The sequence below is a fragment of the Caenorhabditis remanei genome, chromosome V (genome assembly GCF_010183535.1).
Source record: "Caenorhabditis remanei strain PX506 chromosome V, whole genome shotgun sequence".
NCBI lineage: Eukaryota > Metazoa > Nematoda > Chromadorea > Rhabditida > Rhabditidae > Caenorhabditis > Caenorhabditis remanei.
Window position 1 is genome coordinate 15,333,905 of NC_071332.1, and position 27,951 is coordinate 15,361,855.

Genomic DNA, 27,951 nt, shown 5'->3' on the forward strand with positions numbered 1-27,951 from the left:
AAAGCATAACAGAATGAAGACACAACAAAGCAGCCTTGGCAGAATAATTTTCTTTTTCGTTTTGCGCATATCTAAAAGCTAGTCCAGTCCAAGCAGAAAATAAGCACACTGCAATAAAGACCGTTTCCTGAAAGAATATAATTGTTCCATGACTATTGAAAACTGAAACTTGTTGAGCCGTAATTCAGAAAACCAAGAATTCTCTAAATGAACGTTTCAGAAAACTTCAAAACAAACCCAAACGCATTCTTTCTTATCCAATACACGAGATTTTTCTTTTAGAGACATAATTCGTTGCTTATATCCTCTTTTCACATTTTGGTTTTTTGCAGAAAATTCTGCTCTGAAAAAGTTTATACATTGAAGTTTCGATAGAAACGATACTCACTCGATTCTTCGTCGTTCAAAAAATAGGTTTATGAGTATAAGTGCAGCCACGAAACCATAAATATAACAAAGGCGGCATTGTTGCAAAAAACTGTTTAACTCCAGAAATCTTATGGTCCAGCAAAAAAACATCACCATCATCATGATTGTCGTTAGAATTTTCTGTAAATGAAATTGTATGAAATGAGTAGAGCAAAATTTAAAACAAAAATCAAAATTAAACAAGAATACACCTCTATGAAAAGAAACAAGCCATTTTCAACTTGGTCATTCTTTAAAATATTAGATCTCCCTGATTTCAAAAACCATATATTAAAAAAACTTACAAACGAGTTATAACTTATTGCTTTATCTGCAGTCCTTTCTCGTCGATATTTCCATTCAAGAACAATATCGTTTTCCAGCGGAATGTTGAATACGCCGCTTTGGTGTTTTGTTGAAGCCGAATCAGGCATGTTTTTCTGACTGAAATTGTTACTGTGAAGTAGGTTAAAAGATGATGCAGGGATATATACGATACAAAAGAGAGAGAGAGAGGAAACCGAAAAGGTCAAATCCAAGAGGGGGCCTTCTCAAAGCACTGAGTAGGTGAGTGAGTGGAGAGCGAGAAATAAAAGGAATGGACGGTCCGTTCAATGTGGTCACAAGGTTGACATCAGCAGAAAAGAAGGTGTGTTCCTTGCTGTTGAGTTCCCCTTCATACGGATAATAATCTAGTGACCGAGGCCTCTATTTACATTGGACGGACTTTCCATTCCTTTGGATTCCCGCTCTCTCGCTCTCACTCATACAGAGAGAGGGTCTGCAATCGATCAAGTTATTTGATATTCGTAGTTTTTAACTGGAAAATCAAATCTTTCGACTGAAATACAATTCTTATTCTATAGAAACCATGTTTGTTATTTTCTGGTAGACCGAAACTGCTGTATTCAGTGTTTGTGGAAGACCTCCAGGTCTAGGAGATTCCCAGATATGACGTGGCTAACGGACACGTTGAGTCTCGGAGACCTTAAAGATTTATATTGTGTGCGTAAACCGAGATTGACGACGTAGCAAACAGCTGCTGTCTACTGAGACAGTGGGACTGTTCAATGCTTGTTGAGGGCTCTTGCTCGTCTAATTGGAGAAAGAGACCATGAATTGATGACCACAAGATTCACAAAAAATATAATTTTTCCGTGTCTTTATAGGAGCGGCTCCATTATCATTAGACCGCACTGGACCTATCATTAGATTATCATTAAACCGCACTGGAATTTCCGGTTTCGAAACGTCTCGGAGCGTAAAATACAGATAGCATATTTTCAGTCAAGATCCACATTCATGTCTACTAAACAAAATTTTGAAGGCTATAATCAAAATCTTGTACGCTTATCTCCATTTTTAATGTAAGTAACTAATAGTCGAAATTCACCAAAATTAGCAAATTGATTTCCTCTCCATATAAAAAATGTTACTTCATTAATCGTTTGAAGTTTCAAATGGAGAACAATTATATAAGCAAAAAAAAGTGAGTTTAATTTTTGGGGAACAAGTAATTGAACATTCATTTATTCACACAATTCATCAAAATAGCGTCCGAAAAAACGCTGGATGATTGATTGTTTTGTTTGATCTGACAATTTTCTTTGCCTATTGTTTAAATGAAATAATTTCAAACTCGACCTTGAGACAGTTTGATGTAAAAAACTGTGAAAGGACAACTTTATTAAAATGATAATTGTGTAAAATAAGACATTTACTTATGTATAAGGAATCCAATTGTCTACTCCTCTGAAAAAACCATCTTTCAGTTGAAACATAATATTTTCTCTACCCAAGAGTGTAAATTCTTATCTGCATCGTATCCATTGTAGTCGCATTGTAAAGATAACGCATGATCAATACGTATTCTGATTCCCCACCTCGCAAGTATCCAGACGTAACACTATGACCGGTCTAAAAAAATATCACATGAAAAACGAAAGAAAAATAGCTAAACATTAGCGTATTGGGTTGCATTGAACATCTCAGTGACTGCATCTGCGCCGTGCTCCATTGTCAATTTGAAGTATTGAAAACCATTTGTCATTCCTGGTCATAATGAGATGCTAAAAGGTTATATGAAATTTCAAACGCACCATAACTTTGGAAAACTATATAGTAGTAATAACCATAATGGTAACCATAAGAATCGTCAAGTTTCGGCAAATAGGTACTTTTCTCATAAATTACATCCATGTTAATAGAATATACTAAACTGTCACTAGTAAAGAACGGAGTGCTCCCGCCCGTCTTAAAATAGAAGCAATATTTTGAAACTTTTCTGGAAGCTATCTCTTACAAATTTAGTAGACCTGTCATCATGATAGAAAGCGAGTCCATGAGTCTGTACAGCCAGTTGTACCATTGTTTCTGGATGATGTCCTCCCGAGGAGTTCGATGATATTGCTGTGTAAACACCCACACGATATTTTTTAATGATTGCTACCAACGCAGAAATATCTTCTTCATCCGGAGACCTTTTCAGTAGAATGAATATTCTGGATCCACAGATTGGGGCTTGCGTGTTATTAAGAAACTTAGAAATGAATGTCAAGACGTCACTTCCAACATCTGGGTCTGAATAGCCGAGTAATGGATCCGGAAGATTGGAAGAAATCGAAGCTTTCCATACGCTGAAAACTTGAACTATGAAATGATGGTGTGAAAAAGGTCATACTCAAAATCTGAATGATATTTAATTGTTTCTTCTACTCCTAGATTAACATCCAAACGAACATTGGCCAGTGTTGTGAAATGAGGAGACTTTTCATGTCGATAATTTTCAAGAGAACTTTCAGCGAACTCTTTCACTTTCTCAGTGCTGATATCATTCGAATACGCGAAGAGAAATGTGGTATTCGTTTTGGGAGTACATAGATCCACAGCTGAAAATTATAGTTCGCATCAAGATTTCCCTTTGTCAACTAACTTGTCACATCCACACAGATGGGTCTCAGATAGGTGTAATAATGAATGAATCGACCATCTCGAACGGACCAGATAAGCTTCTCTCTGTCACATGACGCATATGCCACGAAGTCAACACCAAGCTGAGACTATACTCAAAAAGATCTCTTGTTTTTTTTCAATCAATGGATTTTTTGAAACCTACATTACCACCACCGATTCCTGTTCCATCGAGAATATAGAGAGAATATCCCTTTTCACAGAAGACTGTTGTCCAACACCCTTTCTGCGTTACATTCGGTCTCAAAAGATTCCGTGTTATAATATATTTGTAGTCTTTGTGATTATATACACCATTAATGTTGCTTCTGTCTAATCTATCCATAATGCAGTTACATTTGAAAGATTCGCGGGTGACAAGACATGAGTCGAGAGTAGGAAAAATTGAGGATAAGAGAAGAAACAAGGCGAGTGCACTCATTTTGAAAGTGAGGACTGACTGAATGACCTGATGTGAGTGGAGAAGGGGATGTTTGGGGGATATTTCTAATTCATCACTAACAACTGATTAGAATAATCATATGAGAGGAACAGGTCAAAAGACTAATGTGTTTTTGATTATTTGGAAATTCTGGGTTGATGAAGAGCTATCTCGCACAGAGGTCAGAAGCCAGAAGTTTGAAAAAATTTCTTAGAACAATGGATAACATTGAGCATGATTTCTGCAGGATACCCTACTGTACGCATTAATTTCCGAACACCGTTAAACCTGTAAAACAGGCTCACAAGAGTTTGGATCATCCTATCTTGGCTCTTTTTTAAGATATGAAAATAATTTCAGCTGAAGAAATATTCTATAAATATTCAGCAATATTTTGTCAGTTTATAGCTTTTTGATTTTTCCTATGGGAACCAAGATGTACCGCTGCGACCAGGCACCGCTACGCGCGTTCCTATTACAGGCTTTACGATAGGAGCACCCGCATGAAAAAATTTGGAAAACTCTTAACAATTATAGTTTCGTTATTGTCAACTTTCGTTCAGCTAATTAAATATTTTATGAGCTTGGAATAATATTTCTGCAGTTGAGTACTTTCCGATATCTTTTCTAGGAACCAAGATATACCGCTTTGAAAATAGACCGTTATTACGGTAGCATTTTTCCATATTTTAAGATTTTTCGGCACTAGGTTTCACACTACAACACTTTACTTCTGCTAGACAACATGCTCCTATACTAAAAAAAAGTTCCACATAAAAAGAGAAACTTGCTACCATTGCTAGGCAACGTGGTACTTGAACGAGGAGGTGTAGCGGCCCCCGAACGCATTTATTTTTATTTTAGTTTTTGGAAAATTGTTTGACAGTTTATTGTTGATTTTGTGAAAGAAAACATTTGTATTACGTTAAAACAACAAGCGAATTTGAATTATTAAGTTATTACTTTCTTTTTATCCAGTTGCACCAAATTTTCACAAGTTTCGGTGTCAAATGAACCGTCTTCGTAGTTTTTGGGATTTCGCCATTGATTTTCTTAATGATAGCCTCCACGACAGTTTTTTGCATTACAGTATCCTTTGGAATGAGTTCTTTCAATCTAGATATTTGTCTCTCGGAGAACGTCATATCAATGGAAGACTGGATCCTCGGAAGTCCAATGTAGCACTGAAGCATTTTGGGACTCGCGCGACATCTGAGATACCATATAATGTAGATTCGTCGACAATCTACGTGGATATCTTTGAAATTTCTTTCTAAGAACCAAGTAATGTAGTAGGGGTTTGTTTCTGAAAAAAAAAGAATAAAATAGATTTGTGAGAGACTGGAATTCATTTCTTGCCTGTCATTTCGGCTAACTGAACTCGAGAAATATTGTTCTTCGACATGAAATCACTGAGCTTATTGGCAAAACGGGTGGTATTCATTTTCTCAAACATCACTATTTCATCCTCTAATCCATTCGTGTCTAGAAAATGAAAAGTTGGTCTCTTCACTTCATTCGCTTTCACAATTCTCTCCAACTGCTTCTTTTGGATTTTGGATTTTTTCGGATGACAGATATATCCTGAGGCTGGAGAGTCAATGTGAGACGCGGTAGTTTGAGCATGGTCTAGAAAAAGAAACTAAACGTTACAGTAGGAAAACCTAAATGCTACCATTCTCCTGTTCTTTTACTTGCTCCTTGGGAACAAGGCCGGATTGTTCCAGCGGACCTGGGAGGTACGTCAAGTCGGCAGTGTCCTGGTCGGGAGAGCTTCTCATAGGAGGATGAGGTGTTAGCCTGGGAGGTTCGATGGATGCTTCGCGAATTTTGGTGTCATCTGAGAAAAAGAAGTTTTGTTGATATATTTATTGACAAAATGGAGTTAACAAAATGAAAACATAACAAACAAAAGTTCACTGCAAAAACGTTTTGTGAGGAGTACCTGGAACAGAATCACAAGTCTCTTGTTGACATGAAGTTTGGTGGTAATATCCGGAAGAGTTCACTATGGTTGGCGAGCTCGGATCACAGTCATTTAAGGAGAGTGGATATGCTTCTACACGTTGAAATTGACCCCCTTGTGATGCGTGATGATCTCCGGATGGTGAAACGGAGCCCTTTGAACGATACGTCTCCAAGCGTTCATTGAGACGCATTTTGAGATCTATTATAGTACTTTGTGATTTTATCTTTGTATATAACTTACCACTGCATGCTTCTTCCGGAGAATTGGCTTCTTGGCACGTTGTGCTCATTGACTCCGAGCGAGCACATTTCTGAGACTGATGAGTCGTGGAAGAATCCAGAGTGATGTTTGCTGAGGGCGATGAGGTAACGTCGACGATGAGTAGACCATCCATGTCATACCGAATAGTGGTATCTGAAAATGGATTGTTGTATTTTTGAAATTAGATCTATTGGTGACCTCTCTTATTGCTATGCGTCGAGATATAATGAGCACTAGCTGGTGGAGTCAGACGGGGGTGCTTGATCTCTTGATGTCCGTCATTGCCCATTGTTCTTTTTATCACTATAGGTTCTTGATTAGCCTTCTGTGAATGCATCTGAACATCTTGCCGTGTGTGTTGCTGGATCCTGTGAGGGGCGTTTCCTGAAAAAACAATTCAAGTTGAGAAACATTTTATTGATGTTACCTCCAAGTTCTTTCTTACTTGTAGGTGGTCGTTCTCCAACGTCAGCCAAGCTCAGTGGAATGGTTTCTGACTCATTCCCAGTACAGTTAACCGGAGTCGCTGACTGCACTGGATCATGGGTGCTTGCAGTGGGGTCTGAAATTAAAAAACGATTAATTATCTCTAAACCAAGGGTGACCTACTCATTTGTGGAATTCCCTGGCCACTCTCATGCCGAAACATTGGCATCATCATCAACGCTGAACGCTGCATTCTTTGCATCCACTGCTTGTAATTCACGGGTTCTGAGCAGTAAGATGGTGAGAATCCAGGTTGGGTATACATACCCGGAGGTGCTTGACTTCCCGGTGGGACTTGCTGGCCGGAAGGCATTTGCTGGTAATATTGTTGGTGTGGATGAGACATTGATGGTGGCGGCTGTCCAGAATTCATTTGAGATCGCTGCAGATAAGCCATCCGAGCCGCGTGTTGTGCTTGTGCCCAAGCATGATTTTGTTGGGCGCCAGTTCCCATCATTGGCACTCCTTGTTGTTGCATTTGTTGCTGGTATGCAGCAGGCTGACAGAAGTTGTTATTGATCGAGCCTTAAAAATTGACATTTTGTTTGAGTAACAAGTTTATCGGCGTACCGTATTTGGACTGTTCACCAGCATTGTTGTGCGGATGAATTCTGGATCTCAGGAGCAATTGACGTTCCTGATTTTCTTCTGAGCTCAACTCGGTTCGAATCAATGGCAAGTTATGAACAAGCTGAGGAGGACTTATACCCGAGAAGTGGAGCTGCATGAGTAGATCGTATTGGTATGGATTGGGCACATCCATTTTTCAGCTGGAACACAAACATTTTTTTCGAGGAAAAGGAGGAGAAGAAAAACGAATAAAACATTGGTGACGACGTAAGAAGAACATTAAGAATGTGAAGACGACGGTAACCAGGACACCCGTCTTTTTCAAACCACCTTGTGTGGTGGATAAAGGGAAGTGAGGTCTTTTCTTTTGACCTACCAGAAATAAAAGTATGTCTACACCTTTCTAATTTGTTTATTATTCGCGGGAGAAAGATAAATTAACCAGTTAATATTTTTGTACTGGTCATGCTCCTCACATAGATTTATTTGAAGTGACATGTATTTCACGAACACATCCCGTGTTGGTTTAAAAGCGCATGGAATTTGTTGCAATGGTCTCGCAGTGGAAATGATAGTTTCAATACGGTTTGTAGTTCCTTTCAGACCTGCAACGCTAAAATTACGATATTTTTCCATTACAAGACTCTGCCGCGGAATACTGAACACATTAGGTGCGCCTTTGAACCCACTCGGCGAGTGTTCTTGAATCGACAGTATAGAAGCTATGATAAATAGACTAGGCTAATGATCAGTCAGTTTTTGGAAAAACAGTTGAATTCAAAATTCAAAAAAAAAGTTTCATTGAAAATGCTTATTTTAGATACTTCCAAATTTTATACTCTGAATAATCATTTCTTATTCTTTAAAAGTTCAGTGTATATAATGCCGTGAGAATAAGTGAATAGAGGTGATCATGGAATAAGCTGTGAACTTTTTTTTTCGCTTTTAGTTTCAAAATTGCTTCGCCTAGTGTCAGTCAGTCTGATGTACATATCTCAAATTCAATAGTTAAAAAAAAACTCGTCCAACTGACTATTTAGAACTTGACAAAAAAAATCCGGAATAACTGTTTTTATGTCAGAAAACCTACCTGAAGAGTTCAATATAGTAATGTATAGCTGACCCGCGTATAAAACAAATTACCGTATGATAAAGCTCACTTCTAGTATAACCCAAGTTTTTCTCATGGTGTTTTAAAAATAGGAATCCAATTAAAATCTTGGACAGAAAATCAGATCGTTTTCACCTAGGTTCTCCAGTATGACTATCACTCTAGTCGATTTGGAAACGAACGGTTCTCTGGAAATCGCTCACACTGCTTCTGAATATAAACCTCTCGACGTAGGGTAAAATCTAAGAAGTGTTTCATTTTTTTCGTCACCTCCTCATCTCCTCCCATTTCATCCCATTTCTTCTCATTTCATCCCAAAATTTCTAATATCCAAGATTGATAGGTTCACCTTTCTCTTCTTCATCATCCCTAACCTTATTTCACACTCTTCTACGGAGGAGGCCTCCTTCCTCCCTGAAACCACATCTTGTGAAAAATGGCTCCATCTGAAGGAAAAAAGGGAAGAAAGGAAATTAACATTTGGTCATTTCTCTTCTTGAAAGGAAGGAGTGCATCCATTTCTGCCGTTCCATCCATCTCACCCGTCAAATTCATTTATTTCTCGACGCCCAAAAAGGCGGGAGTGAAATGAGCTTGTCTTCTTCTGCTCTTTTGTCTTCTCAACCTTTTCTGCTCTCTTTTTTCCATTTCGTTTTCATTCCAGACATTGGTGTCCAATGTGGAAACTATGCAAGATTCTCCTCTTCATATTCCTCTCATTCCTAGCTCTTCTCTGCTTATTCTTTGCTTTATCAATCGGATACATTAGTGCAATTGTCTTCCTTCCAACATGGTTCCCAGTTCAAGTCAACAAGCTTGCAAAGGGTCCATGGAATCTCGAAGACACTTATGACGTGAATGACCCTAATATCAAGTTGTCGCCTTGGGGACAACCCTATGACTCGGAGTGTGGAATGGTTCGGATGATATTTTTGGAGATGGATTGCTTGGTGCCTGCGAATAAATGTTTGCAGAAAATTGAGATGTTTGAGAAGGAAAAGAACATTGGAAAATTCCATAACATCTCCAACTACTGCTTTGAGGCAGCGGTAGCTCTTCTTTCTTTTTCTAGAAATTTCTACTCTGATTTTCAGACCTGTATGCGTATGATGGCTTGTAGAGAGGGAGAATACCATTACACGAAATTCCACAAGTATCCTCATAACTTTTTTATGAATCATAGCAGTCTTCCAATTTGTATGACCAAATTTTATAAAGCTGTTCAAGAAGAATCGTTTGATAATTGCACTCGGGAGTTTCAGTTTTTGTCGGTGAGTGTATTTGGAAATGGCGAAATTTAAGAGAGTACCTTGGTGTTAGTGATTGTCCCATAATGCCAATTTTTCATGAATCATATAGTTTAAAGGTAGAACTCCATTCTTGTGAGTGACAACTTTTTTGTACGAGCACTCCCTAGAGAGTTATGGACATTCTCGAAAATTGCACTATTTCGCACTGAAATGGGTCAATTTGAGGAGGAAAACACTTTGTCGATGCGTAATTTATTCCGAAGTGACCGTACAAAGTTGTAAACTACAAAAGTGAAGCTCTAGGATTGATCTACACATTCTATCGAACACACTTCGGCATTCTCGACAGAAATTTGAATTACTATGTTTCAGAAAGACCCAATCCTCAAAAACCACGCCTATTTTCACGGAAAGTTCTGTTTCCAAGAGTTCTCCCGATTGTTCTGTGAAACGGAAGTCGTCGATTACCTCGACAGATCTTATGAGTATTTTCTGGAATTGGCCTTGATCCCGACAAAGATTGGATGTGGAATTTATGAGAAATTTGAAGCTCTGGAATGTCAAGATACAATGGACACGTTTAAGAAGTCTGTCGAGATTTTGAAATTGGGAAATCAAACAAGAGAGGATTACAAGAATGTTGCAATTATTTGTGATGAAATGCAGGTTTGATTAGAAAATAGTGTCATGGAGTCTTCTTTGTTATTTCAGAATTGCTTTTCCAACTTAACCAGCAAATGTGCCATCTCATCTGAATTCCTCAAAACGTCGAATGAATACTGTGAGAAGATACATTTCCTGTCCTCTCCATTCTGGCAATGTCTCAGTCGGATGAAGAAGGAGAACACCCAACCAGATCTTCTAAAGTACACATGTTTCATTGGCCATCAGTTCGATGATGACTCCATGGCTTGTCTAAGATTCAGAGATTCTGCAGTCTGTGTCAAGGATATAATGATGGATCATTGTGGAATGGATTCAGTGGATAACTTTGAGTATTTCAGAAGCTATGTGCTTGAGATGTGGGATTGTTGAGTAATGAGAATTTTTATTTCTGCGAGAATTATAGAAAGCCTTCTTATTAATAACCTATCTTCCTAACAATGCTAGATAATCTTGAAATTAAAAATTAAAACGTCGCTTTATTGAACTGTGTAAAATAAATATTGGATTCAATCGCATGGTCATTATAAATCATTGTTTCTCCAAATGTAGATTTCGGCTCCTCCTCCACATGACCTTTCCGTATACACATGAATATCTGAAACTCGAAATATGTACCTCCTCAGTTCCCCGCAAACCAAGATTTCTTACCAATCTCCTTGTCTCCTTCTGCCACTCCGGTAGCGCAGAGTACAGTATGATAGGTACAGTAATCCCATAGACTAGACAGAAGAAGTTGAAGGAGACATAAGACCAGTAGATAATCATCATCTCCACTTTGAAGTGATCCATGAGAAGGATAGAGCAACAACCGATATTGAAGAACATGATGGAGATTTGCACTTTTTTTAAGACCTGAAACAAAGTTAAGAATGTTATGTAGATCAAAATTCTGGCTGACCTTGCACATTTTGATATTCTCAGCTAGCTGGAACCGCTCACTCAACCCATAGCTGACGTTAGTGAAACACGTTGTGCGGTAGAACTTTCTGCAATTTTTCAAGTTTCCAGCTTCCTCTTTCCCAGTTTATCCTTACCCATGCTTCTTGATATTATAAGAGAAACAAATATGAATCCCAATATACCCAATAATATTGACTATAAAGAATGAAATGACGTGGAAGACCACTGGAAGCCAGCATTGAATATAAGCAATGGCAGATGCAAAAACAAGGGGATGAAATATAGAGAGTATCATGAGAGACACCCAGATTTTGCGAGATTTTTCGTAGTTTTTCACTAAAAATGTAGCGAGACATCGTTCGATCATAAATATGGGCAGGATGTACATAGCGATGAATAGACCGATTGTTCTGACATAGTTGGCAATGAGGATGAGGTGATGGAGGTCATCTGGAAATGGAACAGTTATTATATTACAAAGATGTGAAAATATATTTACTATTCGGATCATTCCCTAGCTGCTGATAGACAATAATACATCTTGAAAGCATTGAACAAAAATATTGGCCACCGTAATTCATGAACAAGAATGTGAGGTTGAAATGCATTGCTCTGATGAAGACGAATAAGTAGAACAAATACAGAAATTCTATCCAACTGAAAAGAGAAAACATTTTTGAATTTCAAGTTTGGTCTATTCTTTTTTGTTTTTGAAAAAAACTGCAAAATAGACAAAAAGGAAGAAGAATTTGTAATCACTAATTAGATAGGATGCTGTCAGAAGGATAATTATAGTGTTCCGAAATTTGGGAGCACAGATTAAAACATCAAAAGGATGGCCATTGCTGTCGGAACTTCAGAAATTTTCTGGATCTTCCAGGCCATATATGCCTGCACTATTTCAAAACCAGACTTTTTCATATCAGGAATTTCCCAACTAGGGAAACAGAGTAAGTTCCCAACTGTCTTAGATTTGAGATGTCCTAGTTTGAAAACGTCTTTGCTACCATCAGTGTGAATTCCCGACCGATAATCTACCTGTAAAATTTCGGTAAACATTTACCGGTTAATTACCGGTTGATTCGGTGAATTCACCGTTAAATTTTTGGTAACAGTTTACCGGAAAGTGAAACACTGGTTTCCATATCCCAAAACGTACCTAAAGACAAGAACTCCAACTTCGATTTTCAACAAAATACTAAATATAGCTTCCATGTTCTCCGCTTCGATGTAACTTGTATTCACAAACGTGATAAAACGGACATTTGAAGTACTAGGTGAGCACATCTGGAAATATGTTGGAATGGTAAAAAGGGAAAATTTCAGATTTTGGGTAGGATCTTCTGATAACTGATGAGAACGTGAGAAAAGGAAGACTAGGGGGCGGAGCAATGAAATTGGATGTTATGCTTGTAGTACAGACATTTATGAGCCTACGTAAATGAGAGAATATTATGAAAGAGAAAAGAGATCGAGAAGAAAATCTCATGGGGTGATACAATTTCTATGAATTGAATGAGACTTTGTATTGGGAAAAACAAAGAAAAAGAATACTTTTATTACTGAGAGTGAACAAAGCACAACAGAAATTAAGACAGTGTTTACCAAAGTTGTACAATTCACAGATCAGTTGGAAATTAGAAAAGCTGAAAACTCTTGTAAAGTATCCAGCTGAAATCGGGAAAGCAAACTCTGTAAATACGTGACTATTCTGAGATTTTTGGACAATCACTTTTAAATAATTAAAGGATATAATGCAAGTTTTTTTTTCAAATTTTTTTTTGAAAATATCCACCTGTTGGTCACTAATCCACTTTTATACTAACAAGTCAGAAGATGTTTTCAGAACTCATAAAAATGAACTTTTCCTTCTGTGTTTTCTAGAAAATACCACTTACTCACTAACCTAATTCGGGTCCAGAGTTCTTTTTCTTTAAATTGCTCTTCATTTCTTTGAAATTCTGAGCCTACTCTATAGTTTTGTTACGTCTTCTTCTTCACCTGCCGACACGTTTTCTATAAAAATTCAAACGATCAAAGACAGAAGAGCAGAAATTGGAATGTGAGATTAGAGGAGATATCTGAAAATGGAAATTATGTAGTCAGGGGGAGATTGTGTTCTGGAAAGATCTTACAAAATGGTTGCTCTTGGTAAGTTAGGTGACTAACCATCTAGAAAACACGAAAAGTTCTTGGAAACTTGGCTACACGTAGTTAGTACTAAAAACTTACTGCATAAATCGATAAACATAAGTATTTAATAATCAGAAACTTTGAAATTAAACTGTAGACGTCTAGTTCCCAAACGTCTCGGTTTCAAAATGTTCAACCTCAAAATATCTCCACAACACTTTAGTCTCCCATTCATAATAACTCACGTAACCTAATCACTTAATCCGAGTGGGTTATGTTTAACACAAACTTATCCAGACTAGCCTCAAATACTAATTTATTCTGATTCTGCCCACTTACGACACATAAATGATTGAAATGTTGTTATAGTTTTTAACGAAAATTGTATCGTGATATCTGGAACAAAATGAGTTCAAAATGGAGCAGTGACACATCTATGGAGAGAACATGGGGGAGGTTCTGACAGAGTTTGACCATAAAATATATTTTGAAGAAAACTTTTTGAACTACTTCTGAAATTGTTGAATTACAACAAAGATGCGTACTGCTGACTTGATTTTAGATCGCTCAAAAATGCTCGTTGATTAATAAAAAAAACTACAAAAAATACAAAAAAAATTCAAAGAACCTGTAAACTGCCCTATTATATCCTCACTTTATACTCCCAAGCGATAATTTTACTGAGAATATTTTATTTTTTAGAAAATAATAATAAGAACCAGACATGAATAATAATAAGAACCAGACAGAGATCTTTTCAAAAAAATAGTATTTTAAAAGATTTCAGAAGAAGAAAAAAAATCAGGTTCAAAGAATCATCAGACTCTTTCTTTCCGGGTACAATGTGATTTCGAGTGAAAAATTGGGAGAGATCAAATGATTTCCTTTTTTTCATTAAGCTGCCTCCTTTTTTGCTCTCCAAGGTTTCTGGTCATCAGATTTTCTTTTTCATTTATTCAGAAATTAATTGAATTTTTTATTTATAACCTAATGTTTATTTGTTCCGTTGTAGATATGTGCACATATGTCTAGTAGTAAAGCAGACGTTTTTTCGGAGATCAAAATTTTCAGTGAAGTGGGCGGAGTTTGATTTTTTGAAATTGCTTGATAGGATGTTGATAAGGTATCAAGCGTCAATCAACGAACATTTCCAAAGTTCGGATTAAAATTATTTGGGTTCATGATGATAAATAAGCAAAAAAAATGTAATAACCAGCTAGGCTGGTGCGCCGTCGGCGCGTTTTCTCGATGATGGCACCAAAGAGCATGTATGCATGGTACAGTCTAGAAATTTCAATCAAGCATACTATAGATCTTTTGTAACCCATACAACAAGTTTTGGGGTCGGGCTCCAGGTTACGGTAAGACTGTAGGTGCTCAAAGAAAAAAAACTGATGAAGTTTCACAAAACTTTTTCAATCTGGCCCTTGTCAGTTTCATGCCAATCTTTAAGAGGGGACTCGATTCATGTCATTTTTTCAGCTACTGATCAACCTCAACTCTGCGAATTTCTCCAAGAGTGTCATTAGTTCATTATACAACAATCTGGACGAACATGAACTCATGAACTCAAAAGTTCCCCTGCTAAACACATCATTTCCAAATGTTCCTACTCCAGCAAACCTTCACGTCATAAATCGTAACCCCGATTTCCGACCTCTTCTTTTGTAGACCCATAAAACGTACAAACGTACAAAATTATTCAAAATTTCCATCTGTAATAAAACAATGGATTTAAAGTATAGAGACCAAAAGGTAATACATAATCCCCCCTTCAGTATATAACTCCATGTTGACTTTCTGTACAACTAGACTACTATTCTGACTCAAAATGTCAAAGAAAATATGTTTCGTATTTGCTGTTTTCATACTCGCTATCAGTTGGATTATTGTTGGATCTGTGGACACCACCACTCCGAGGCCGATCAACGCTGCGGTGTGCTATGCAATCTCTCATTCTCTTCTCAACTTTTAAATTTCCAGTTCTTTGACAATGTGACCATCCCAATGCCAATTTCTGCCAACTATCGTCGTATTGTTGAGATGACATATGGTGTGAAGGAAGAGCAAATCTATAGAGTTTGCACAGGGAAGAACAAGAAGACTTGTGGGTTCTGGGAGAATGTTCAGGTAATCTGATGGTTCTGACACTCAGAACCATGAATTTCGAGTTTTCAGACAAAAGCAAAAGTGGAATCAGGAAATACGACATACAACAAGAACAAGAAAGCGTTGATTATAAAGAAGATAATGAAAACTGACTTCGGACTCTATATGACTGGAAACAAGAAATACGAGCAAAAGGTTAACTCGTTGTTTTTGAGAGGACGATAAATGGAATGAATGACACTATTTTATTTCGTTTTTCATAAAAGTTATATACAATACCAGTCGATTCATTTAAACCTCTGTTGAATTATTTCCATCAGTTGTTTCTTCAACATCTGGATTCTTCAGAATTCCCCTCTTCGGGTCCGAAGCTTTGACACTAAACACATTGAACTGAAGCGCATCGTTTTGCGCTCCATTGTAATCCCAATCTTTGTATCTCAAGCGACCGTCACATGCACGATTGAAGAGGCGGAGACTTTGGTGCTTGAATTTTTGGGATCACAGACACACAGACATATGTATAACTGACCTCTTTGTACATTGGCAGCAGTTTTGGATCACAGTGCTTTTCAACGTCAGCCAAGAAACATTGTCCCTTCTCGTGAATGCTCAAACAGTCGAATTTGTCTGGATTTTTCTGAAAATTTGTATGTTTGGTATTGGTTTTTTAGAAAGCAGCAGCCTACATTTTTCAAATACTCCTTAACACACGGAGCCAACTGATCTGGGGTGGAATCCAAGACTTCTCTCAACTTCTTCTCACAGAAATGCATTGGGCCAAGCCAAAATACATCATCCACACATTTGTCAAGTTCTTGGTAATTTACAAAGTCCTTGTAGCAGCCAGTGTTTTCTAGGCAGACCTGGCAATACTTTTTTTTTCTAGAAAAACAATAAGAATCGGGAAAACTCACAAAAGAATCATCACAATGCTTCTTCAACTCCACATAACTCATGTTCTTTGTCTGATCCGGCCACCATGCAATCGAGTTATGTCTCCAGATGTTTTTCATTCCGACCTGAAACAGCTATTGATATAATTTGAATCTATAAGTTCTAGACTTACTATCCAATCACAATAACTCATATCAAACTCTCCCACAGCAGTACACCCAGTCTTCCATCTATCTAATCCGTATCTTCTAGAGGAGCCGGAGTGAGATAGTGGGATTAAGGATAAGAAAAGTAATAGAAGAAATTTGGGGGAGCTGGGCATAGTGGAAAAGTTAGGAACTGAGGGAACACGAAAGAAAAGTTGAGAGAAAAGTTGAATGGGTCAAACAGTTGTTCCTGGTGAGGAATGTTAGAGAAAACTACTTACGTACTTCCGTGTCTAAATGATGATCCTAGTGGTTTTTGAAGCTAAAGCAAGCCAAAATTCTCCCAAGGATAGTTATATGCCAGATACTTTCCCCGATAGTTTCCGTAATTCACTAAATCCCTTCATAGCCCATTCCCATCATTCTTTCCCAACTCACAATCCACTGACAATGAGGAATGGAATGTTTCCCAGCATACGTGCATTCTGTCTTCCATTCGTCTTTTCCGCGATATGAGAACGCATAGAATTGAGGGACCAGTGTGATAAAAATAATGGCTGTTGAAAAAGACGTTTTTGAGAACATGTCTTGTCTTGTGAATGTCTGAGACTGAGAATGAAGTGCGGTTGAAAATCAGAAGGTAATCGGAAACTAGGTTATGGGGAGACGGGTGTTTTGTTTTGTTTCGAATAGAGTTTGATCGGTTTTTATGTTCAAAAGAGAAGGGATGAGTCAGTGTAGTCTTTGACCTAACAATTATGAAAACATGTGTTGTCTCTCATTCGGTATGTTCAGAAGGATTTACATGGCTGACTGATTTTTTATGTGAAAGTTTGAAAGACAATATTTGTTCTTCAAATTTTTATTCAAGTTTAGAATATATCAGACAAGATATGCCAAAACATCAAAGACGCTAATAAAACCAAAAGAAAATAACTTAAATTATTCGTCGAATTCCTCTCCACTGTGATATTCCTCTTCGGATCCACTATTTTCACGCCACCAGGAATATTCCTAATTTCGAAATCCTGACTACCCGAATAATCCCAATCCTTGTACCGTAACCGTCCGTCACATGCACGATTGTAGAGACGGAGGTCTTGGTGTTCTTTGAAAATTTTGAAGAACACATTCACCTCTCTCCTTTATGCTTTCGCAGTCAAACTTTTCTGGATCTTTCTGAAACACAACAATTCTTTTTTTCTCATCTCAAAAGCACTTACGTCAGCAAAGTATTTCTTAACACACTCCGAAATTTGATCCGGTGTTTTTTTTCAAAACTTCTTTCAACTTTTCCTCACACAATTGAATTGGATCCAGTTCAAACATGTCATCGATGCATAGATCTAAAAATTGAAAGTTCACAAAGTCTTGGAAACATCCGGATATTTCTTTGCAAGCCTGGAATAAAGAAAATAAGATGGTGTAAAAAACTCACAAAATTTTGGTCACAGGGCTCTTTCAATTCTTTGAAAGTCATATTTCTCGCTTGTTCGGGGGGACCAAGCGATGGAGTTCTGACGCCATAATAACTAGAGAATGAAACAGATTTAGTTATAAACTAAATTTAAAAGATAATATCAACTCGCCTTAATTTCACAATACACGTCTCTTTCTTTGGATCATTTCCAGTTGTTTTAGTAGTAAAATACAAATCAATAAAAATAAAAGTAGATAGAACCTGGTCATTTCCAATGAAATACATAGTTTCGTTACACTTGCTGTCAAGTGACGGGTGGGTATTTTCTCATCATGTCTGAAGTTATTATTAGAATTTCAACATTTTCCTTTTCTGAAATTTCATGAGGTGGTGACAACTTTTACAAACAAGGAATTAGAGAAATTACATCTTTTATTTAGTCCTGTACACTTGGAAACCGGACGTTTCAAGGCCAATAGAAAACAAGTTCAAAATAAAAACATCATAAAAAAACATCGACAAAAACATTATTTATGTGTTCCACTTACTAGGAAAGGTCATGGACTCATTTTTGAGTTATGGGACGTGACCTATATCGTTGGAAAGCGGAAAAAACGCCGATTCCAAATATATTTTCAATTTTAGCCATCGAGGTCTGATATTCGAGAAAAACAAGGTCAAAGTTTGGTAAAATAGAAAATTATTATCTTTTTAACACGCGAAAGTTTGAAACTATTTTCAAAACATTTTTCGTGTGTCAGAAAGAAAATAATTCTATATTTTACCGAACTTTGACCTTGTTTTTCTCAAATACTAGACCTCGAGGACAAAAACTGAATATATATTTGGAATCAGCGTTTTCTCAGCTTTTCAATGATATAGGCCACGTCCCAGACTGACTCCGTTACTTACCCTAGTATGTCTGTGAAATGTTTAGGTTTCAGAATGTCTTGGCCTGAAGTGTCCTGTTACTGAATGTCTCTTCAACAAAAAAAAACAAACTCATCACTTTTTTTTTCAAAATATTGCATTACGTTCCATTATTAGAAGCTAGATATTATACATTTTTATAATACAATCTAATTTTTTTTAATATAGGCAATCATTAAAATCATCAATGTTTGTGACTCTTCTTGTGCCAAACCACGAAAATGAAGCATTCATTATGAACGACAATCGTCGCCGTCATTCCATCTCTTCTATGAATGTCACGTGCATTCGGGTACACTGTTCCATCATACCAATCGGACAAAATGTGAAGTGGAGTGGGTCTGAAAAGAAGAGTTTAGTGGAAAACACGAGGTTTTTGAAATGCAACACAACAAAGCAGGGCTTACTCATAATTGTCCATTCGTCGTTTCATGTCACATTTTTCCGTTTTAAATGCATCAAAAAGAGTCTTCTTGAGATGTTCCGCATGTTTTGCGCCGATTCTTGAGTCCAAATAACGGAATTCTCGATTGTTTCCATCTAACCAAGTGGCGATAAACTCTCGATAATCAATTTCTCTCAGCTGAGAGCCACTTCCGATTTCCAGTTGATTACATTGGGATTGAGCCAGATTCTCGTATGCGAAGAATTTCATGACACAGTTGAAAGTGATGGCTTTTTGCATTAGGGGCTGAAAACATATTGTTTTTAAACAAGACACTTTCACGATGTGACCTACCACTTCTAGCTTGAAATTTCCAGCAATTCTGTCACAATTAATTGTCAATTTGGTATTAATTGGGGTGTTCGTGAGCACCCAGTCAATATCATATGCCTCCATTGTTAATGGAGAATCCTCTTGAGGTCTCACTCCACTCAACTCAAAGGTTCTACATGAGTTCTTGATGACATTCTTTGTGAAGAACTTTCCAAAGTTGGGCACACTTTTGATGTCCATATGGTATCCGGTGACACCACACTTGAAGACTACTTCGACGAATCTTATGAAACAATCCAAACAAGTTTGATAATCATCCGGAACATTTGGTGTCCAACACTTTGGAAGTGCGGCTCCACTCATTGTAATCGGAGTGTACCTCACATTATGATACTGCTGACCTTTGGATCTTTTTGTGATGTCAGCGACATTAAAGGTCTCCCGAAATGGGCGGTATCCGGATTTGTGTTTGCTCGAGTTGTAGATGGAAACATTGTCGTATCCGTTGCAATGATCAAAGCATTCTTTCTGGTTTTTGGTTCTGCAAAAATAACGAACTCTTTTTTTGAAAAGAAAAAGGAAAGAGGGAAAACAAAAACAACTGGAATAATTAGTTCAACTATGATCCTTCTGTTGATGCTCCGGGGGTTTTTTTCTTATTTTTTTCACGTTCTCATGGGATTTAGAGGCTCGAGTTTCGCCGTCTGATGAGAAAAAGTTTGATGAATAAAACATCGAGCCGCGCCGTCTCAAATTAATGTACGGCATGCAATGTGAGACGAGACGACTCAATGGTTCATCTTTTGTACTAAAACTTACTAGAGAGCAGAAAAATGAAATGGATAGAAAGTTATACGGTGGGAAAGCTGAAAACGTGGGGATTCTGAAAATATATTCTATTCGTTTAGAGCCAAAATGATTGACTTTTTTGAACAATAAATTTATTTTAGCACTATTAAAATTTAGAATCAAATTCAGGATAAAGTCAGCAATTAAAAACTTCAACCTGATTGTCTAAAAAATCGGTCCTATCTTGCATACAAAAAACTTTATGATGCAAATTCAAATTCGCTGAGCTGCTAGCAACAAGGATAACGATACGGAGCTAATTCAAAGTTGTAATCCCCCACAAAACTAACCTTGTTGGAAAATCGATCCCCTCAATCGAGAAGAACGACATAAAATCCTTTGGATCCTTCACTTGTGGAACATCCACAAAATACCAAGACACCACGGTGCCTCCCTCAATTCCAAAACTGAATCCATGCTTTCCTTCGAGATGTTGAATGATGAAATGGTCGACTGGGATCTTCAGTGATTTGAGGACTCGACGAGTCTTCCGGGTGGCTAAGGCAAGTTCGAAGCTGAAGAAGTGGATGAGGATGATGGTTCGGATAGAGTAAAGAACTTAAACTTACATGTCAATTAGTGGGATGATTCTGAGAAGAATCTTAGGTGGAAGATCTAGAAGACGAAATGGTTTTGGTCTTCCATTGCCACGTTGACAACTCTGCATTGCTTGTTGGATACAGAATACTCTTTGTAGAATCGATGTAACCACTTGGAGCAAGTGTAAGGGGAGAAGCTGAAGAAGATGAAAAAAGTGGGAAAAAAGGAAAAAACGAAGGGGACTGAAGGGAATAAACGTCGACGAGCGATGTAGAGAGAAGAGGTTGAGAGAAAGAGAAAAAGAAGCAAAGGGAAGTGAAGCTGAGTGGTCACGAGAGAAGCGAAAAGAAAGAAAAAGAGAGATGAACGAACACAGTGTTATTCTGAAATACCCCAGAATATATACTCTCAATTGAGTTAACTCTGGAAAACAACGGCGTGAGAGGGAAATAAATCAAGTGAGACAGGGGGTCTCTGGGGGCTCATTGTCTATTAGTTTGCAGGGGGAACGGATATGAAAGTTTTATGAGCTGTGGGGTCTGATCGTTATTTAGGGCCCGAGGAGCACGATTAAATTGGATTGGATTGGTCACACTACTTTATTCACTTTCAAAGTTATTTTCGGCTGAATTGGAAAAAGTGTGAGGCTGTTTTCGAATACAATGGAGGCTAGAAGTTTGTCAGGGGCACAAAATACTTGGAAGAAGTATTTCTGTGGCTAGGAATAATTCAACTGGTTTTAGCACTATGCGATGCTTATCATTTTTTCCACTTTTGCTAAAATTTGTTCCCGAAAAGTATCATTTCGTTGTAATAGGTTGCAACCTGCAGTTAAAATCCAAAGAGCAGTTTCGAAATGAGACAGTTGTGGAATGGAAAAGTTCTAGAAAGGCTTGCAACCCAAAAACAAACAAAAAATATGAAAAAATAAGCTCTGGGAAAGGTATGGGGGATGTAAGATAATTTTTGAGAAAAAAAACCATAGAGTCTCTGGGTCCGGATATTAAAATCATTTTAACAATTAACCACAGTAATGAGTTGCTTTTCCCACTAAAAAAACTATCTGCATAAATTTCCCGAAATTTGAAGAGAAACACATCGTGTTGCTGCTCTAAAGCATTCTCTAAGGTGTCTCGCCAGTCTCGTAGGAAATTTTTAAAGTCTTTCATGAATTACATTTTCCGCAAAATGCATTTCAAAATCCTTCCAACATCGAAAATCCATACAGTATCCCTTCGGTTCCACATTAATGAAGAGATATTTTACAAGATTCACAAATATATCGATTGCAGTTGTATAATCTTTACAAAAATTTTGATATTTTTCAATTTTGATTGAATCCGGTACTAAATGAAACGTTGACTCCAATAGCTCCATTTCGGGTACAACTTTTTTGGAGATGTACAAGGAGATATTCTCGATACGATTATCGTTTTGGTAGACTCTCAAAAATCACTAATTAAGCATTTCATAAGATATCTTTCACTTTGAAAGAAAAAAAACAAGCACTTTATTAAATTAAAAACTCCAAAAAACCTACAATCGTCGGCTATTTTGCAAATAATTATTTCAAATGCCAAACATGAAAAACAACTCTTCTTCTCTGATAAGCATGCACATTACTTATAAAGATAGTAGCCTCGAGTCCATCTTTTCTCTTTATATCTCGCATCAATGAAGAATTGTATGCAGTGTTTTCTTGAATTATTGAAGTGGACTTATTCCTCCTGAAAATGATCTTAATGATTATATTTTTTAATGGAAAAAAAAGAAAAAAACTTACTTGAAGTCTTCCAATTTTCTTTTTTTGTTGTAATTCATCGAAGGCAGCATTCCATAAATTTTTCTATGAATATCCGGGACATTAAACACGTTAATATCAAGACACTCGAGTTCTTTGTCACTTCTATTCATCCAATTTTGGATGAACATCTGAATATCCTCTGCTGATATTTTATGATACTCAGAGTGAACTTTTAGTTGTTTGAAGTTGGAATTAAGAAGCAGTTCAAGTGTCAACCATGGTACTCCGCATTGAAATTCCATGTACTTTTGCTTGAGCGGCTGAAAAATTGATTAACGAATCCACAAGGTGAGTGAGTAAACCTCACCTGCTCCCATTTCAAATGCAAAGCGTTGAATGGTCCTGCTAGTGTCAATTTTGTGTTCTCTGGTACAAACTGTAGCGCCGATCTCATAAAATATACATCCGAAAATGAGTATTGGCCCGCTGCCAATTCAAAGATTTTCAACTGTCTTTGTACCACATTTGGATAAAAAAACGCATCAAAGTCCTTATCCCATTTAAATTCCATGCAATATCCGTTAGGCTCCATATTGAACAGATATTTTACAAGTGGGATGAAGATATCCATAGCAGTTTCATAGTCTCCAGAAACGTTCTGACTCCAGGTAGGCGGCAATCGGAATCCAGGAAACGCTTGTGGGGTGGGTACAAACTTCCGAACGTAATAACTTTTTCCTTTGGCTCTTCTTGGTGCCAATTCGAAAACCTCTTGTAATGGCGTCTCTTCTGGTTTTGTGGAGTTGTAGAGTGTGCATTTTGTTATCTCATTTTCATTCTCCTCGTTTCTTCTGATGCTGAAAATAATGAAAATAAAGACTTCCATAATTTTCAAAACTTTTAACTCACCGCGTTGGAAAATCAATGTCATTTAGAGTGTATTTTGCTGTAAACTGTCCACAGTCTTGTTTGTGTTCAAGTACATCATCGAAACTCCATTTTATGTATATATTAGGTGGGATTGACAGCTCGAACCCTCGGTTTCTAGAACTGTCGTTCACTGTAAATGTGTCAACTTTGATTCGTAGAGATTTGATGGCACGCCGGCTTTTATGACTGCATAGAGCTAAGTCTATTCTGGAAGTATTTCAAAATTTTTTGACACTTCTATTATTAAAAAAAAACCTTACATATCCATATCTTTCAGAATTCTTATCAGCGGAAGATCTGGAAGTGCAAATAGCCGAAAAGGCTTTGGCTTTGGCGCAAATGAGGAATATCGTCGACCATTCATTCTGAGATGAAACCAAAAAGAACCAATATAAATAAATTTGGTGCAAGTGTAAGATGAGAAAGAGGAAAAAGTGGGGGAGAAGGGTGTACTGGTGGCGGCGAGACTGAATGAAGGGTTGAGAGGAGATGAGAAAGACAAAAAGAAGGGGAGAAGTATAGCATGGAGGTCAGAAAGAGGGAAAAGAGCAACATTTTGTAGCTCTATTGTTGTTCAATGATCTCTCTCCAGAGTGTCGTAAATGATAGGAATGTGTGGTGTAAAGGGATAGAGAAAGGGGGAGACTCGAAGAAGAAGATGTTTTATTAACTGCATGGAAACAAAGTTGTGATTGCGTGGAAGAAAATAAACATATGATTACATATTTTCTAATGATGAAGCTAATTTTGCATGCTCGGATCTTGACTATTCTTCACATATGTTGTCTATCAACACGATGGATATGACATTCATCCACTATACTCATAGTATTAGGTTGATGCATAAGTTTCTTTCTTTTTTTGGGTCATTTTTGGTATGAAATTTCTAGAAGACTAATAGTTCACATAATAAGACACATTGTTGGCTAGTACCAATAACTCATTGTAATTATACCTGTGACTTGACATCCACCATCCGCCTAATCTCAGCCGGAGGCACGTCAAAACACTTGAGGAACCCTTTTTTGGTACCATTCTTCGTCTCCATTTTTTTCCTAGAAAATGTTGACAAGAATTGGTGAGCTATTCAGAATTAAAACAAGCAAAAACATTTACTTATAAAAAGCAAATAAAGGCATTCCAACTAAGCAACGATAGTTCAGTGCGGGTCCCTGATGAAAGGTTAGGATCAGCAATTTAGGAGTGTGCGAGTATTTTTAATATTTCTTTAACTGTAGTTAGGGAAATTGGTGGAAATGTTGGTTATTGAGTAAAGTAGACATTGATGTTTCTAAATTTACTTTGTTTTCAATATTCACATCATTTGTACTTTTTCGCAGGAAGCCCGAAGTCAACATCATCAAAATCACTTTATTTTTGAGTTTGATGAGGCCTATTGCTCCTACCTCTAAAGCAATCCACTAGATATTTAGTACATTTTTAGATCAATGTGTGTACTATTGATTACTTACAATAAAATAATTCAGACTTATTTGTGAGCGTTCAGAAGAGACCTAGACTCCACTCAGGTATAGTACACAAAATTTCTCGAATGCGCGAAAATCATAAAAAATTTATCAGCCAAGTTTTATCACTTAATTTGATGGCTTTGTCATAAACTTTTTTAAGACATAGTTTACTCATGTTATCCTCTAACTTTTACAAATAGTTTGGTACAAATGTTCTCTCAAATATTTCTGTAATCTGTTTGAACCCAGCTGAACCATGGTTTCTTGTTGCTGTCGATCGTCTTATCGCAACTTTTTTGTTTTCAACATTCCGACTGAAAACTAAAATGAGATAACAAGATCAAATCTTGTTCTATAAATTGCGTTTAATTTCTTATGAAGATCTTATCATTTCGATACCAATGCGACAAAAATCAAAAAACTTTCCAAAACAGGCATTTGGTTGGCGATCAAAAAAGCCATCGTTTTCACGAGCGGACTGTCTAGGCACCAACTTGAAACATTATATGTTAGCCACTAAAGAGGTCATAAAAATGCGAAAAAGTTTGGGTTGAAAAACAACCTCATCGCTTAGAGACCGGGGGCCAAAGTCACACCTTCAAAAAAGAAAGAAACTTATGCATCAACCTAATAGAAATTCTCATGTGTTGAAAATAAAGCAATGAAGAGAAACAAACTTCAGGAGTTTCTATCCACAATCAAATGCAAGGAAGTATATGGTGAATATTGTCTGGAGATAGAAGTCAGAGTTTCTGAATTTCAAACCAATTGCCTCCTTGATCATATGCTCAGAAATCTACAATAGAACAAAGAATTGTGTGAAATAAATTACCACAGTATCGATAGAGCTTTTGAAAAAGTAAAAAAAAACACGCGATTGTTTTCAAAAGAATTTGCCTTCCCTTCAAGTGGACTTCAAGTGCAATGCTTGAAATTTCGTAAAGTTGAGGGACTAAAGAAAACCTTTTTGAAGGGTGAAAGAGTAAGCGCTGTCTAGAATATAATTGAGTTTGCCGGCGACTTACTAACGCAGAGCACTTCTGAAGAACAATCGATCGAGAAAACGGGAAGCATTAACTTCTGGGAAATCCTGCATCTTGGAAATCGCTATCCGAATGTTCAGACAGGTTCGCGTCCCTTTAGAGCTCAGTTTCTGCAGCCCTCAGAATCAGAATGAACTTAGAAATGGTCATTAGAAAATTATCTTCCTTTTCTGAAAACAACCAACCCTCAATATGTCATTACCGAGTAATAGATATTCAATTTCCTTTGTTATACCTTCTCAAAAGCATTCCAAAACACAATTTCTCTGTTTTTTTGTCAAAATGACAGAAAAATATTCTCGATATTTTCCTGATTTCAACAATGAAACTGGCCGTTTTCTATGGGATCTTAACACATTTATCAATTCAATTTTTGTCACTTTTCCAAATATGGAACTCTTTGTCGCATCATTGGGAATCGTTACTAATATCTTTCATCTTATTGTCTTAACGAGAAAACCTATGATGACGTCATCAACAAATGTTCTACTGATCGGGATTGGGGTTCATGATTTGAGTGTGATGTTATCAGTATTAGCTCCTATGGTCGACAGAGCAGATATAAATGGATGGTAAAGCTTCCAGTATCATCTTGAGCATAAGCGTACCAATTTTTAGTGATCTACCCCCGTCTGAACTTCGTGTCTATATTGAACTATTTTCTTATAGTATCACCGATCTTTCAAGAAGGTGTTCTTTATGGTTGGGTGTTTCTTTGGCACTAGTCAGGTACTTATGTTTGAAGAGTACTCGGAAACTAAGGTTCGAACTATATATTCAGAATATTTACTTCAAAAGGATTAATCCAAAATAAAATTTCAGGCCCGCAAAGTTAGGTCTAATCCGATTTGGTTGGTACATTATTATTATCTTAACTCTTATCAGTTTTTTATTCACAGTTCCCTTCCATTTCCGTCTTACCGTGGTAGACTTCGCAGATTGGCATCCAAAACCAGAGTAAGTTTTCAAAAAAAAAGTTTGGGCCGAACCGGGGATTGAACCCGGGACCTCTCGCACCCAAAGCGAGAATCATACCACTAGACCATTCGGCCACGATTTGATAGGAAGTCAAAAGGCAAACAGGAAAGCAAGACCGCAATAGAGGAATGAATGCAAACAAGTTTTTTTCTCTGTGAATTTGACAGGCGGCATGTAAAGTTCTAGCTAGCAAATATGTACTGCGAAAAAAATAAAGTTTGGCCAAGGATTTTTTAAAAAAAATTCGCGGGCTGAAACACTTTAGTGCAGAAGTGAACTCAAGTGTTTTAGCCCGCGAAGATTTTTTTGAAAATCCTTGGCCAAACTTTATTTTTTTCACAGTATGTAGGTTTTTCAGATGTGGTTTCCCAGAAAACTTCACTGTCCGTGAATATGGTTATCTTCAACGCCCTATTTACTATGAGAACAATGAACTGGTACTAAAGTTGAATTTTCTGTTGAATGCAATATTTTCCAAAATTCTACCATGTATTCTTTTCATTTTCCTTGGATTCTTTCTGGGGAAAGAGTTGAAATATGTCAAGGAATCGAGGAAAAGTATAGTCGAAGTCAATGTATCCAAAAAGAGACCAAGAACTACTAAGCTAGTGATTTACATGACTATAAGTTATTTGTTGGCGGAATTCCCGGCAGGAATCATAATAATTCTACAGTATGTCCTAGTAGAGACACCTGGATTTTTGTAAGTTAATTTATTTATTAGAACATATTCTATTTCGGGAATTTCAGAGTCCTTCTGAGCAGTCTGGCATTACTATTTAATTTTCTGAATACCTTGAATGCTACTGTTCATTGCTTTATTTGTTTCACAATGTCAATTCATTATAGGAATACTGTTAAAAGGATTTTGTATTGTAGTAAGAAATCTGTTAGTATTTCAATTTATAAGTCTGGAAAAATATGAATTTATGAATTTCAGATAGTGGAGATTCGCCCGTTCAGAAGGAGTTGAAGGCTTGAGAAAAGATAAGCAGCTTGGTTTTTGAACTCTATTTATCTGAAAGAGGTGTCC

At 37.0% G+C, this 27,951-nt stretch overlaps 9 protein-coding genes across 9 annotated transcripts; 3 read left to right on the plus strand and 6 right to left on the minus strand.

The window, feature by feature from the left end:
• Positions 1-2,199: 2,199 nt before the first annotated feature.
• Positions 2,200-3,799, minus strand: GCK72_020307 (uncharacterized protein; the record flags this gene model as incomplete). The annotated part of the gene is made up of 5 exons (XM_053733501.1): positions 2,200-2,325; positions 2,711-3,044; positions 3,089-3,296; positions 3,341-3,467; positions 3,524-3,799. The coding sequence occupies 5 exons, from the start codon at positions 3,797-3,799 to the stop codon at positions 2,200-2,202; spliced, it is 1,071 nt and encodes a 356-aa protein (XP_053582414.1).
• Positions 3,800-5,147: 1,348 nt separating this feature from the next.
• GCK72_020308 (uncharacterized protein) lies at positions 5,148-7,278 on the minus strand (the record flags this gene model as incomplete). Its single annotated transcript, XM_053733502.1, has 8 exons — positions 5,148-5,428; positions 5,475-5,639; positions 5,745-5,966; positions 6,009-6,182; positions 6,228-6,413; positions 6,457-6,591; positions 6,639-7,040; positions 7,086-7,278. 8 exons carry the CDS (start codon positions 7,276-7,278, stop codon positions 5,148-5,150), a joined length of 1,758 nt encoding a protein of 585 aa, XP_053582415.1.
• Positions 7,279-8,345: 1,067 nt separating this feature from the next.
• On the plus strand, positions 8,346-10,481 carry GCK72_020309 (uncharacterized protein; the record flags this gene model as incomplete). The annotated part of the gene is made up of 5 exons (XM_053733503.1): positions 8,346-8,431; positions 8,861-9,245; positions 9,291-9,467; positions 9,819-10,112; positions 10,158-10,481. The coding sequence occupies 5 exons, from the start codon at positions 8,346-8,348 to the stop codon at positions 10,479-10,481; spliced, it is 1,266 nt and encodes a 421-aa protein (XP_053582416.1).
• Positions 10,482-10,575: 94 nt separating this feature from the next.
• GCK72_020310 (uncharacterized protein) lies at positions 10,576-12,299 on the minus strand (the record flags this gene model as incomplete). The annotated part of the gene is made up of 6 exons (XM_003116251.2): positions 10,576-10,707; positions 10,761-10,964; positions 11,011-11,098; positions 11,147-11,462; positions 11,512-11,669; positions 12,172-12,299. 6 exons carry the CDS (start codon positions 12,297-12,299, stop codon positions 10,576-10,578), a joined length of 1,026 nt encoding a protein of 341 aa, XP_003116299.2.
• Positions 12,300-14,976: 2,677 nt separating this feature from the next.
• GCK72_020311 (uncharacterized protein) lies at positions 14,977-15,479 on the plus strand (the record flags this gene model as incomplete). The annotated part of the gene is made up of 3 exons (XM_053733504.1): positions 14,977-15,081; positions 15,129-15,275; positions 15,324-15,479. The coding sequence occupies 3 exons, from the start codon at positions 14,977-14,979 to the stop codon at positions 15,477-15,479; spliced, it is 408 nt and encodes a 135-aa protein (XP_053582417.1).
• A 66-nt stretch (positions 15,480-15,545) lies between these two features.
• Positions 15,546-16,473, minus strand: GCK72_020312 (uncharacterized protein; the record flags this gene model as incomplete). The annotated part of the gene is made up of 5 exons (XM_053733505.1): positions 15,546-15,740; positions 15,787-15,894; positions 15,944-16,120; positions 16,172-16,276; positions 16,324-16,473. The coding sequence occupies 5 exons, from the start codon at positions 16,471-16,473 to the stop codon at positions 15,546-15,548; spliced, it is 735 nt and encodes a 244-aa protein (XP_053582418.1).
• Positions 16,474-18,831: 2,358 nt separating this feature from the next.
• GCK72_020313 (uncharacterized protein) lies at positions 18,832-20,881 on the minus strand (the record flags this gene model as incomplete). The annotated part of the gene is made up of 5 exons (XM_053733506.1): positions 18,832-18,988; positions 19,055-19,338; positions 19,387-19,906; positions 20,505-20,729; positions 20,784-20,881. The coding sequence occupies 5 exons, from the start codon at positions 20,879-20,881 to the stop codon at positions 18,832-18,834; spliced, it is 1,284 nt and encodes a 427-aa protein (XP_053582419.1).
• Positions 20,882-22,318: 1,437 nt separating this feature from the next.
• Positions 22,319-23,792, minus strand: GCK72_020314 (uncharacterized protein; the record flags this gene model as incomplete). The annotated part of the gene is made up of 5 exons (XM_003116147.2): positions 22,319-22,481; positions 22,538-22,818; positions 22,866-23,355; positions 23,408-23,635; positions 23,689-23,792. The coding sequence occupies 5 exons, from the start codon at positions 23,790-23,792 to the stop codon at positions 22,319-22,321; spliced, it is 1,266 nt and encodes a 421-aa protein (XP_003116195.2).
• A 2,610-nt stretch (positions 23,793-26,402) lies between these two features.
• On the plus strand, positions 26,403-27,899 carry GCK72_020315 (uncharacterized protein; the record flags this gene model as incomplete). Its single annotated transcript, XM_053733507.1, has 6 exons — positions 26,403-26,512; positions 26,559-26,669; positions 26,763-26,897; positions 27,277-27,621; positions 27,669-27,796; positions 27,859-27,899. The coding sequence occupies 6 exons, from the start codon at positions 26,403-26,405 to the stop codon at positions 27,897-27,899; spliced, it is 870 nt and encodes a 289-aa protein (XP_053582420.1).
• Between the last annotated feature and the right edge of the window lie 52 nt (positions 27,900-27,951).